This window comes from Danio aesculapii, chromosome 25 (assembly GCF_903798145.1).
Source record: "Danio aesculapii chromosome 25, fDanAes4.1, whole genome shotgun sequence".
Classification (NCBI taxonomy): domain Eukaryota; kingdom Metazoa; phylum Chordata; class Actinopteri; order Cypriniformes; family Danionidae; genus Danio; species Danio aesculapii.
In genome coordinates this window covers 22,073,890-22,088,528 of record NC_079459.1, presented here as the reverse complement: position 1 = coordinate 22,088,528, position 14,639 = coordinate 22,073,890, and the positions used below count along the sequence as shown (strand labels likewise).

The 14,639-nt window shown below is 35.9% G+C and overlaps 1 protein-coding gene across 4 annotated transcripts in view; it reads left to right on the top strand.

Moving 5' to 3' along the window:
- The window catches only part of hipk3a (homeodomain interacting protein kinase 3a), a 67,088-nt gene that overhangs the window by 1,846 nt on the left and 50,603 nt on the right, over nucleotides 1-14,639 (top strand). For all 4 annotated transcript variants that reach the window (XM_056452435.1, XM_056452439.1, XM_056452434.1 and 1 more), the window contains exon 2: nucleotides 4,417-5,623. In XM_056452435.1, the coding sequence (XP_056308410.1) occupies nucleotides 4,419-5,623 (1,205 nt within the window). In that variant the 5' untranslated portion in view covers nucleotides 4,417-4,418. The remainder of the gene's footprint in view (nucleotides 1-4,416; nucleotides 5,624-14,639) is intronic.

The window sequence follows — 14,639 nt, the reverse complement described above, 5'->3', positions numbered from 1 at the left end:
TGATGTTCAGAAAATAATCACAAACCGTAGATAGTGGGCCTGTTTCAGTAAGGAGGTTCAACCAACTCTGAGTTGATTTACCGAGAGATTAAATACTCAGAGTTTTCAGTTTCAGTATAGCTGATCTGAGTTGGCTCAATCAACTTTGAGCAGACCAACTCTGAGTTAAGCACGCACACCGCGACTATAAAAAGGCATTATCAATAGAGCGCAGATATTACAAGTGACCATAGCAATATCTTAAAAAAGAGATCAGCATTTCTTTCTCCAGCTGAACTTGATGTGCTCATGCAAAGTGCTCATAGCTAATATGACCATATATTTAAAAAAAAACAACACCACTGCATCAGTGAAACAGAGACAGTTAGCGTGGGAAAACAGCTCAAGTTAATGTGTAATTTTACATTTAAAGTATTTAAATATTTAAGTATGATAAAATAAGTAATGTAATGTGTGTAGTTTATAACATTTTTACACAGGTTCCCAATTTTATGCACGTTGATCAGTTTTAATAGATTTAAAAGTGCACTTGTGTCTCTGCCTTTTTTATTGATCAAGTGATAGAGGTTGATATGACATTTAGAATGTAAGCAGAACTAAACCATTGTTTTTAATAATCCCATAATCTAGTAACAGTACATGTCCCTGTCGAAGGTCAGTGAATTTAAGCTAATTATTCATTAAAAATGAACAAGCCATTCTCGAACATGACTTTGTTCTTTGTGTGACTGAAAGGTAGGCAAAAGCTATGTTTCCATCCAATTATATTATTAAGTTTATGTGCAAAACTGGAATAACGCATAAAAGATGTGGGAATAAAGCAGCGTTTCCATCCAATGAGTCAAAGAGAACAAAATCATCACTTCCTGATTAAACAAGTGCCAAATATCAACAGTAAAAACAGAATTTACTGCGGTAGAGCTGCGTCAATCTTTTCTTTACTTAATAAATGTACTTGCGCCTCAGAAGACAATGCTGACACACAATGAGGCCTTGTGTGTGTTAGGCATTGGCTGGTATAAGTTTCTGATGGTATGATAACATTGGATAAAAACACTATGGTATCATGGTATTGTGATTACTGCTCTAAAATAAATTATTTTTAAATGTCTGGATAGAACAAAAAAAATCCTTTTGCTCCTTGAACAATTTATTTTATTTCAAGAAACATATTTTGGAACTGTAAACATGTCAGGCTAAATTGTTAATATATACCGTTGATTTCTAATGTCATCATTAGTTTCAAAAACACAGGTTTCTTTACAACAAATAAAAAATACATTAAAAAAAACGTCCATATACCTTGGGAACGGTATAACAGAACGTTTTAGCGGAATTAAAACCTTGACTTTTCCAAACCGCGGTAAATCTTGAAACCGGTTATCGTCCCATGCCTAGTGTGTGTTTCCTTTTAATTATTTTAAAATCAAGTACTGCACCATTCAAAAAATCTCTCACTTGTAATTTACTGTACAAAACTTGTCAGTAAACTATGAGGGCAATAAAATAAATAAAATGGTTCATGAATCGTAATAGTCAAAATTTTCAATTAATTGAGATTTTGATTCTAGGCCAAATCGCCCAGTCATATTAGTATGTTTATACTTTTTTTAAATATTTTTTTCGGAACCAGTCAGAATAAGTATGAAACATTAGACATTTGTAAATCATCACTGAAAAAGCATGGACATTTTAACTTTATTTGTAAAACAAAAATAAATAATAAACTTTTTAAACGTATTGAATTGGTAGAATTTATTAATATTTACAACATGGTTTAAGACAGTGTCATTGCACAGGTCCATTAAATATTAGCAGATACAGCGTTATCAGCGTTATTTAACAAGTTAATAATGATACATTCTTGAAATTTATAATTAATTTACTAATGTTATCAAATGGAGCCTTATCATAAAATGTTATCATTGCATCTTGCATACTAAAAGAAGTGTAATGAGGAATATTTCATGTCAAAGATTGAAGGTTTCTCTTTGTTATCACTTTCCATCACTGGGAAAGTTTGTGCCTGTCATTTCAGTAAAGTTTACTTCCCAATTGTTTCCTGCCATTAAACGTTTATAGCCCAAGCAGTTGCAGAATCAACAGGTGTTTTCCCTGTGCCATCTCTCGCCTAACCCCATTAGGTCTTGACATGAGAAAAGGTCAGTTGCCACCTGTTTATAGCAGAAGGCAGTTGCATTTGAAAACAGTAGACAGACCTGAAACCTAACACCTTGGCCGGTGCCTCCCTGCTACTGGGGGGGATTACTCCACTCTAGGACAGACCTCATAAAAACACTCCTCCAGATGGGACTGTCCTTTTAAAGCTGTTGAGTTGAATATCTGATTGCAAACTCGGAACCTTGTGGTGTTTACATTTTGCTATGGTAGAACAAATGAGGCCTTTTATAACAGCGAAATCCATCAGATATGCATTCCCCAAGAAACAACGTGACGCTTTTGCATCCTTTTTATGTTTTATAACCTCAATATGCAATCCTGCCTAGTCTACTAGAGCGTTAGCTGGCTTAAAAGTGTACAAGAGAGTTAGTATGTGGGTGTGTTGTAGAGCCACACCTGTCCTCGTGTCTGAACTTGTGCCATATGCTGTGCCAGTATAAGTAGTCTGTCTCCCATGAAACTAAGACGGCTAATCCTCATTGGTAAAATTGTCTGTCTGTAGCTGCTAACTTATCATCATGCACGTTAGGGGTATATGTTTAATATCAGAGTAGATTCAAAATGCTAATTTGGCTAGTTTATTTCATCTTGGTGATTTTATTTAAGTAAATAAATGCATGCAAATCGTATCACTGTTTGATTACACGTAAACAGCTTGTGATCTTTTTAGTGTTTCGGGTTTCTAGTAAATCAGGGCTTGAAATTAACCTCTATTCTTGGTAGCACCGGTGCTCTTAACTTAAAAATTTATTTTTAACAATTTTGTCGCACCCACCCAAAATTATGAGCACCGTTACTACATGTTTTACATTACCAGATTGAAATTAAAATTGACAAACTAACAAACAAAAATCTGCATGCGCTCACCGGCCCTACATGCACTGCTTGATGTGAATGAGATGAAATGAGTTGACGATAATAACTGTGCTGTTCTCACGGGTGCTGTCTGATATTGCACAGATGATATTGACATATAACTTATTATTTGCATACATCATCTTAATCGCAATAACGACCTTTTCACAAGGTGCAATATTAGTTTAATCTCAGTGAATGCTAGCCCTTTTGCAATGGTGAACGCGGTGCCAGTCGCACGACTGACAGCATCATGACGATTAAATAGAACATCTTGTGCTTAAAATGTGTAGATGTGGCAAACACTGTTACCTGAAAACTCTGTCCCACCGGCTTGACGATGAATGCTTTAGTCATTTTTATAGCAGACTTTAAGTCTTTTATCCACTCTTCGAGAAGTGTAAATGCTGGATTAACACTCGCCACATGATCACCAATAAGATGTGCGATTATTTGCAACAAAATCTCTGTGTTGTTTTCATTCTCTTGTATCCAGACCTTTACATTTTCGCGGTTGTAGCTCCCTGTTATCTTAACTGAGGGATTGACAACTGATATCAACCAATCGATTTGCGCTTTGTTCTAGCGCAGTCGGACAATAAGAAGAGCTTGAAGGCAGGGCAAGGCATTTTGGGATTTGTTTACTGCAGCAAGTTGATATGACAACTGTTTTAAACCATTCCTGAGTGCTGCGTTTGGTTTTTTTAGGTGCGAAGATGCATAATGCGAGAATGTCTAAATCAGCGCATGCGTTGAACATTTTGCTGTGAAAACCAGTCACACGGCAACAATTTTATGCACTCGCCCAAATGCTCCCAAATATATTTTGAGGTCGCATAGATAAAATTTCAGGTGCATATGTGACCAAAACGGTTGCAGTTTCGAGCCCTGTAAACGCTGCTTCACATGGTCGCAATTGCTTTGTGTTGATGCAGTGTGTTTTTTTTTTTAAATTTTTTATTAACATTAGTAAAGACAGACAGTTTATAAATGAACGCTCAGTTGTTCTGCATTTAAATTGAAGAAATTATAGCACAACTAGTCAAAACTGTTATTTAATATTTATAGTAAGTCATTATAGTAAAAATGTTTTATTTTACTGCAAAATTCTTAATATTTGTTTGTTATTTGTTATTTAATCATGTTAAAACCGACAGTTCACAGTGCTTAATTTGGTTTATACGCTTCCTGTAAAGAGCTAGTGGTATTTTTCTTGTTGTTGCTTGAGATGTTTAGATGAAACCATTTTGCATATTTTTAACCTTCTGATATAACCGGAGGTTTTGTTTAAAGATTATGACTGTATAAAAATGTAATCAGCATCTGTGAAAGGATGACTAATGCTGGCTAACAATTTTCTTTCCCCTCTGTCCATTATAGGTATGGCCTCACAGGTTACGGTCTGCCCACCACATGTTTATCAACCCCAGACAAGTGCCTTTTGCAGAGCGAAGAAAATCGATCCCAGCAGCTGTGTTTACCATAAGAAGATCCCTCGCACTTACGTGGTCGGTGTGAATCTAGGCATTGCGCACCCTACGGATATTATACCTTTATTGAGATTTGAGGCTTTGACTAGCGAGAAACCCTGCGCTGCTCAGGACTTCTCAAAACAGACTGAATCAGCTCCACAGGAGCTCCTCAGAAGGGCTTCTTCGCCACACAAGCGTGTGGCATCGGAGGGTGAACTTCAGTATTTCTCCAAAGCAGAGGTTATAGTTGAAGAAAAAAGTGGAGACAGGGGCCAAAACAGCCAAGGTAGTAGTAGAAGCAGTGGAGGTCCTCCAGAAGAGGTAAAGAGAAAGGAAAGGAACGGTGGTTTGAATTCAGACAGGGGAACCCAAAAATGTGGGTTTAAATGCAAAGGGCAGGAGCTTGAAAACAGCAAGAGCATCATGCAGATAGTAGAGGAGCATTCGACTCTACCTGCCATGTTGCCAACAAATGTCGGGAGCACAACTGCAGTAGGCGTTGCCCCGCCCGAGCAGAAGGGAACCGGGACAGGAGCCGTAAACGGCACAGGCGATGGTGACTATCAGTTGGTCCAACACGAAGTGTTATGCTCCATGAAGCACACCTATGAAGTGCTAGAGTTCTTGGGACGTGGTACGTTTGGTCAAGTGGTCAAATGTTGGAAACGAGGCACAAATGAGATTGTGGCAGTGAAGATACTAAAGAACCACCCCTCGTATGCCCGCCAGGGTCAAATAGAGGTAAGCATCTTGGCCAGACTGAGTGGGGAGAACGCAGAGGAGCATAACCTGGTTCGGGCTTTCGAGTGTTTCCAGCACAGAAGTCACACTTGTCTGGTTTTTGAGATGTTGGAGCAGAACCTGTACGACTTTCTCAAACAAAACAAGTTCAGTCCGTTGCCTCTGAAGGTGATTAGGCCTGTGCTGCAACAGGTGGCCACTGCACTGAAGAAGCTCAAGAGTTTGGGCCTGATCCATGCAGATCTTAAACCGGAGAACATTATGCTGGTAGATCCCATCAGACAACCCTTCCGTGTGAAAGTCATTGACTTTGGCTCTGCCAGCCACGTCTCCAAAGCTGTATGTTCAACATACCTGCAGTCTCGCTACTACAGGTAAGAGCTTTTTGATCTTACATTTCTTTTAATGTTGACTATGGGTTGTCAGCTCTCAGTCTAATCATAAACAGACACATCTGTCAGCTGGTGTTTGTATCAATTATAAAGATATAATTTGTGGTGTCCGTTTTGAGGAAGTGGAAATGAGGACGGTTTACTTTAGCCACACTTCCTGCCAGGACAATTATGTAATGTCGTCTATAGCTTTTGTCAGAGTTTGATGCCAAGACTTCTTTGTTCGCATAAGTCTGTTCTAACCTAGCTTGGAGCTGCACCCATGCTTCATTTATGTAACTCCACAAAAACTCATGACGCACAAAATTTCATATTAACCAATAGTTCGGTTGCATCTCTGTGTGTAATTCCTCTAATGAGGACCGTTCTGACCATGATGGCAGTACTGACCATGATAGCAGTCTGTATGTGGTTGGCAGATCTTTAGGAAGAATGTGGTTGCTCAAGTGAATTATGAGATGTGGAAGAACATGGAAGGACTCTTAAATTTGAACATTCCACATGTTCGTGTTTTAGGTTATATGTAATGCTTTGTTTGTTTTTTTCCTTCCTCTAAAACCATTTCTCCCTCTGAACACATTAAACTCTGTCCTCTTTCAACAAATACTGTTCACCCAAAAATGAAGACATTTGTTTAGCTTCATGTCTTTCTGAAGCTTTCCAAACAATGAAAAGCTACATGTCTTTTCAGTGTGTGGAAACAATGTCACATTTAGTTTTTTTACAATATACTTTGTATTTTCTGTATTTCATTTCAAATAATCATGCAGCCTTAATTGTAATATTACTGTGCGTTCACACCAAAGGTGGCGAGAGCATCAAAGTTTGCTCTGGTTAGTTACATTCCTGCATAAAAACAAGCTTTCTAGCATGAAAATATTGTTTAAAGTTTAATGCACATCAACTCGCCAGTAACTTTTTTTTTTAAATGTACGTCACTGTAAGAAAACATTGTAAATAATTGGAAATCCAGTGACCGCAATAATCAAAGCCTTGGGAATTAACTACAGGACTGTGTTCTCTGGACTCCTCAAGCGGTGGACGTTTACATTTCGGTTGGTTGCTGCTGAACCGCGTCATGGCTCATTACTGTAGATTTGACTTGATTTCAACTCTCCTTGACGCGCACACTGGCGAAGATGAGCCGTGCCGCTGCTCGACACTTATCAACACCAGCTCCCATTGAAAACGAATGACTTCCAGCTACTCTAACACTCACGCCGCTTTTGGTGTGAATGCACAATTATGATATAGGAGAGTTCCCAGGAAATTAAAGCTTAGAAAATTTACCTGTGTAGGGCTGGGCCGATAAACAATATCATATCGAATCTATGTTGAGAACGATGATAAGCTCTGGACGTTTTTACTCTGTATTGATCCTAAGTGTTAATCAGAAATTTGCAACAACAGTAATGTATATAATTGTGTTGATATTGAGAGATTCACCAAATTTTTGGCTGCTGAAATTTATTGGCCGAAAATAGGTCATGCTGCGTCACCCAGTATTGGTAATCGCACTCGTTTCACTTTCCCGCCAACAGTTCACTTTCCCGCCAGCAGTATCTGCCTTCAGTCATGGTTGGGATACTCTTTTAAAAGTGGAAGGATTAAAAACTTAAATCAAAATATTTATCTGTATCGTTCAATATAGAAAAGAGTTATAGATATAGCATTTGCTTTTACCTGAGAGTGAGCAAATGAACAGCAATTAGTTCACTAATCTGTTAAATACGAAAATGCTTTCTATTTGTAACAACATGAGAGTAATAATTGTACATTTGTTTTTTTTTTTTTGGTGCACTATCCCTTGAAGAGTCTGGTCGTCTGAAAGTTATACAAATATGTTTCGTACATAATGTGACAGCGCAGAGCACAGTCTGTCTTTGTAAACGTGCTCAGTTTGTGGGGAAGCTATCAGCGTGCAAGATAAAGAGGAACTAGTTTAAATAGGCCATTTGAGCTCTTTGTACTCTGGCATTGCCACAGGTTGATGCCTGCAAATGTATGAACTGGCGCCTCATGCAGGTGGCACATGTGAATGTGTTGCTTTGCATGGGATGAGAGGTGTATTGTGGGGTGCGTCTGTTTGCTAGTGCTGTGAAGAAGTGTGATAACAGATGTTTTTATAGAAGGTTATGAATAACCATTCAATCTCGCTTGTTTTTTCTTTTTCTGACAATCCGTACGTCACTCTCATGCATAGTTTACTTGTTAAATCATTGCTGAAGTACTGAATAATTCTAAAGAATAACATGTACTTAATATGCAATTACTTTGAGTGGTTTGCTGTTTTAAATAATTAGTCAAGCCACACTTTTGTGTTAACATCTGTTTATTGTGCTTTTGTTTTATAAAGTGTGCATTCTATGCAAATGAAATATTTAAAATGATTATTAGGGCTGCACTATATATTTCATTTTAGCATTGATATTGCAATGTGTGTGTCACTTCTCAGTAGGGTTGGGTACCGAAACCCTGTGCCATTTATAGCACCGGTACCTTTGTAACCGGTATGTACTGGATCAAATCAGCATATGAATTTCGGTGCCTAATTTCAGTGCCACTGGTGCTGCGACAAGGATGTAAGTAGCATCAACATCAAAGGCACACATAGGCGTTGTGTCACACCATCTCTAAACATTTAATTTGAAACAACTTTGAGGAATTCGGACAGGCGATTGTTACTGTTGCTTAGGGAACGAACGCACACTGTACAGCGCATTCGGTGGGCGAGATCGACTCTCGTCAGATCAATACGCATGATCGCGTTCATCAAATTTGCTTAAACCAAGCGTTCTAAAGCGTATTTTACAAGCAAGGATTCTGACACTGCAACGTGCTTTACAAAAGTTGCGTGTAAGGGGGAAACACGTCAAACTTAATGACACATTTGAGGGCTCAAAAAGGCAAAGAAATGGCTCTCTCGCGTGCTATAGGTGTCACGTGCAATCGCTCCCTCGGGTACTCGCTCCCTTTGCTTTCTCTGCACTTGCTCTCTCTGTGACGGTACTGCGCGCATCAGTTCCCCGCATTTGTCAGAAGTTGACGCCCAAATTGACACAGGTAATAAAAAGATTAAACTTCAGTCATGTTCATGTTGTGAAACACTATCAAAATGTCCACTGTTGATGATATTAGACTTCTGTTTTCAATGGCGATTTTAACACTTTCAATATAGGAAGTCCTCGGCTATGCACAGACAATTATTAATCAGAAATCTAGTGTACATAGTTTTACGTTAGGAAATGCAGTATTAAATTTACAAACATTCGGCAAGTACCAAAGAACAGATGCACCACATTGATCAAAGGTAATTTTCAATCACGCTCATGGAAGTCATATTCAACTCATTTAGTTTTGCCTTCATTCATTTTTGATTTCCGTCTTCAATACATGATTTATTTACAACACATTTTTAAACATAATAGTTTAACTAACTCATTTCTAATATCTACTTTTTTATCTTCCCCATGCTGACTAGTTATTTTGCAAGACAGTTGTATTCAGACAAAGTCCCTTTAAGTATTTTATAGTATTTTGTTCAGGTTAAAGTGTATTTTAAAGACTTAATCAGTTAACTATGAAAGTTGAAATAATTAGTCAAATTATTTTGTAACTGATTTGTTGAGTATATCAAAAATAAACAGTAAATATTTCTTAAGGAGGCTAATAATACTGACCTTATTTTTATTTAAATTAAAAACTGCTTTTATTCATGAAATAAACAATAAGAAATAGGACTTCTTATGACTCCAGAATAGTTATTTTTTAGGAAACACTGTGAAAATTTTCAAAAAACGTTATTTTAAATGAATGGGAGGGCAAAATAAATTGACTTCAACTGTAGGCCTAACTGTTAAAGTTTACAGGTGCAACAATGTGCCTTGATGTACTTGAATGTTAGAAATGTGTTATCCTACACCAGTACAAAGTTACTTGTCAAATAAATGAACAAGGAAGATTTTCTTGAGTTTGTTATTTAATTTTCTTGTTTATGAAGACTGCAGAGTAATTTTTTAAATATTTTGTGATATGCATGTTAAAATGTGCTGCCAAACGTATGTGACCCCTGGCCCCTAAGCTAATGTAATTTCATAATGCAAATCTTAAATTCATGCTTACCAACAAATGATCAAAGAAAATATATTAATGTAATTCAAATATATAAAATGTGAATTGATGTTAACTTTAAACTTAAATTATATTGTCCTATTAAAATTATTTTTTAAAAGATTTTGCCAAATAAAAGATTTTTCTGGAGTCATGCACCATAATTTTTGGCTAAAAAGTATCGGTTCAGGCACCGTTTTGGCACTGGTACCGTTTTAAAAGTATCAATTTAGCACCGGTATCGAAAAAAAAACAAATGATACCCAACCCTACTTCTCAGGATATGCAACATTGGGAGCATTCCCAAAAAGTTGGGATTATATACAATTGATCAACAATCGAGTATACATGAGATTTGTGGAATTATTGCAATGTAGGGCTGTGCGATTTGGGGAAAATATCTAACAGTAAATTTTATTTTATTATTATTATTTTTTTTTTTCAGATATTGCGATTTAAATTTTGTAGTCAAGCTTCAGCTCAATATTTTGTATCGTAGCTTCTTACTGCTAAACTGCAGTGAGTTAACTAAAGCAACTGAAAAGATATTAACATACTCCAAAAATTGTTTTTAAATATTCACTAATTTTTCTCTAGAGCAAACAGTGGTGAGTTATGAGTTATTCCAATATTATCGTCATGCTGTTTTTCTTTGATATGAATTTGTTTGTTAATGCTTTTGAAATGGCAGACGCCATCATCCCACTTGTCCACACTTTCCTGTTTGTTTTATCGTAAGCATTCCGCATAGTTCAGTTCGGTCGCGCAATTCTGATTGGGCAGAATGAAAGTGTGCTCACTCAATTGGCTAATAAGACTGTCACACAGATGGCACGCATTTGCTCTGGGTGGGGGAAATTATACAATACATATATATTTCATATTGCAGCCTCTTGCGATTTAGCTAATCGCAACGGTTAAAATTGCGATTGCATTTCGATTAATCACACAGTTCTAATGCAACGTATAACCATAATTTAACCACAACAAAGTAAAAGTTTATGCATTTGCATGTGTTTTTAAAGGCATTTCAAGAAAGTGTAAAGCATTCGTGCACAATAACGTAAAACATTTGTAACTTTAATGAAGAAGGGTAATGAAGAAAAGTTGTATGATTTAATACAATGAAGATTATACAGTGTTATTTTACATTACTTAATTTCTGCATCTGAATACTGTTTGACTCTCCGTAAAACGATAAAGAACTGTTTTATTTACTTTTCTTTGGTCTATTGTAATTATTTTTCCAATTTTATCTTTTATTCATGATTCACACTCTTCCAAAATATATCAAACTAATCTAAATGAATGATTTTCATAATTTAAGCCATATGGTCAAATTGTTTTCATATCACACCATATATCGCATCAAAACAATATCGCAATGTCAAATTTTTCCAGTATTGTGCAGCCCTAATACTTATGGTCACTTTGAATAAGTGGCCAAGCTTTTTTGGTTAAACCCCGAACTTTAACAATTGCTATATCTTTGCATGCCAGATAGTGCTGTGTTTTTGATTAAAAATCCCATGCTGTGTATAGGCCTACATCTGTAGCGTTTAAAACATCCAAAAGTGGGGGGAAAAGGGCAGCATGTGCTTCTGTTTTCCATTTGTCCCCTGTTTCTGTCAGCATGATCGATGTCGTAAGAATCCATAGTTTGTTCCCAGCGCAGATCTGGCTCACCTAAATTTAGGGCGGATCTCGTTGTGTTCTGTCACTGTGGTATGTGAGGTTGTCATGACAAGTATTTATTTTGCATTCTCTGAACAGGCTGGTACCATGTGCCAGGAAGTGACAGTTTTACAGGTGTTGTCAAGTAGCAAAACTGTTTATTTTCTTATTTCAAAATCTTTTAGAACTGTCTAAGGCTTGTATGTTTGTCACTTTTAAGGCACATTACCTCATGATATTTTGACTGAGCCTTTTAATAATTTAGGCTTTGAACAGAGTGTTTTTGGATCATGATGCAATACTTGTTTTCAGTTTAGTTGCACAGACGTCTTTTTTCTTCTTCTTCTTTGGTTTATAATAAGTTAGCTTAGATGTTGGATTGTCACTGGATTGAGGTGATGTCCCAAAAGTTTTTTTTTTTTTATTATTTCTTTCCCTTTTTTTTCTTCTTGGGATTAGATTGAGTAATTGTTGAACTGTGATTAATGTTGGTAATAAATTAGGGTTGAGTTTTGGTTTTTAACTGAAGCTGAAAATATGAGCTGGAAAAAATGCTATGCTTCACTGGCTATCAGTGTTGTGATTTCACTCTCATGGGACGATAACCAGTTTAAAGGTTTACCACAGTTTGAAAAAGTGAAAGTTTTAAAACTGCAAAAAAATGTCTGTTATACCATTCCTGAGGTAAATGTAAAATGTATTTCTTTATATTTTATACATGTCAAAGGACCATCCACATCAAAAACTGTTGGTCAGCCTATAATTCAGCAAACAAATCGCTTATGCATCAACATTCAAGCATGCAACGAAGCTAAACACTGCAGTATTGTGTTCAATCAGGAAAAACTTGTTTTTTACTCAGACATTTAATAAGAACATATATTAGAGCAGTGATCACAATACTGTAAAACCTTGATATTTTTACCTAGAGTTATCATACTGTCCGAATGTTATACCAGCCCATGCTCGTCACTGCTTCATGAAACTTATTCATTTCAATGGTTTGGGCTGAGCAAGAGCTGTGGAGCACAATTCTGATTGGGGGATTTCACATAAGGACTGTCATTAGTTTGCATTAATTTATTTAATAATAAAATTCTGTAAAACTTTAACCATGAAGCTTTACAAAAACTCTGCTACTGAGAGTAGGGCTGCACGATTCTGGCTAAAATGTGAATCACGATTTTTTTTTTTTGTTTAAAATCAAGATCATGATTCTTTCTCATGATGCTTTAGATGTAAAATAAAGGTTAATATGAGTACGCTATTATTATTGTTAATTCTCAAACATAACGTTTTTGCAATCCATATAGCAGACAGTATGCGTGCAACATTTTTTTTTAAGTCTTTCAATGTAAAATAAGTAGCCAATTAATAAGAATATGTCAATAACTCAATTTTGAGAAATGTCAGATAGAATCTTATAATTCTAAAGTGACGATATGGTAAAACAACAATAATATTAGAGCTGTGTGTAGGTCTACTGTTTCTTAATGTTAAATTTTGTACAGTCATTATGGTGGACTTGAACAGACTTTCAATATCTCCTGTTTGTTAATTCACAGCAAAATGATGACATCAGAATATAACTATTCATAATTATAAAATTGAATTATTATGTTTAAGACATGTGCTTGTCGTCTGTTATTGACAGCATTATTAGACCATTTGTGTTTTACTGGTAAAATCAGACATTTGTCATTATCAGATTTCTTCTTGCATTTGATTAAACATTCTATAAGCTAGAGTAGCTATTCTGACACTGTAAAACATTTATTTTCATGCACAATATTACTTGTTATTCACAGCCTATGCAGGTTCTGTTCACTAAAGTAGCCTCATTGGTGTGCTGCGTGCACGTGTGCGCATTCTCGGAAGCTCGTAGTCAGCTCACATGTGATTTTTGTTCCTCAGAAGACTTGTGTGACTGCCTTGCTTCTCTCCTGACCTTAAAAATATAATTGGCTGAATCGTAGAAAAGCTATATTAAGATCGTGTGTGTAGGGTCGAATCGAGATCGTGATCTTTTTTTTGATTAATCATGCAGCCCTAAATGAGAGTTACAACCAGATTTTTTCCTTATTTACCATAAAGCAAGCTGTGTTATTGAATCGAATCGGTTTCCCTACACTCAAAATACTTTTTGTTTTTTTCTGTAATGTTCAAATGTATTATTTCTTTAAAAAGAATAAAAAATAGTTTAATTTGTTAGTTCTTTATTTCTCAGTGCTGCATGGGATTGTAATTTTTTCACCTGTTAATGTCATTAAATCACCTTTTGTCTTCTACGGTTTGCACACATTTCTTTGCTTATAAATGAAAGTTTGTTAAATGATTCGATTTGTAGTTGTTTTGTTTGGTCTGTGGCTTGTAGCACTTTTACAGTCTTTATTTATTTAGAAAAAAAACAGTAATTCACTCATTTGCTATTCTAGGATCAACTGCTATGAAATGCATGAAATAGACATAAAGTAATTGAAGGATGTCCAATTAAACTTTATTGTTAAAAAATATTTTGAAGTTGTTCAGGGTGTCCGCGAGGTCTTTACGTCTTAACGGCTTAAGTTTCAAAAACAAAATTTTAAGTCTTAAAAAGTCTTAAATTCACTGAAATATTGTGTTGTAGGTCTTAATTCATTTTTAAACGAGTCTTAATTTACCCATGTCCAAGTAAAGCTACCCAATCGGGCTGACACCTGATCACCAATAATCCATCTCCAAACTTTTTTAGATATATATTTAATTTTTTTTTATTGCAAAGAGATATAATTCACAACAACTGTTAGACATTTTTACAGCAATTTACAGGAATTAAATTCCTTAATCGGGGAAAGAAAACTGAAGCAGCGCGTCCCTTTACATGGCCTTTAATAATACAAAAACTTTAATCTTTAACCCCATATAAGTTTAAAATTTCATTCATAATTGTCCTAAAGTCTTACATTTGATTTGAAGAAACCTGCAGAAACGTTGTTGTTGTTGTTGTTTTTTTGTTTTTTTTTTACAGTATAATGATGCAAGAAATTGTCATGCATCTTTGTTAAAATAACTACTGTGGCCCATTAATAATTAATCGTGTTGCTTAGGTCAGTGTGTGTTGGGTTCCATGTAAAGTGAGGTACCTGCTAAAGTTTCAAGTTGCAACAGGAATGGGTCATTGAGTGGCATTGGGTTTAATTCTTTTGGTCTCTGAAGTGACTCATCCTGTTGTTCC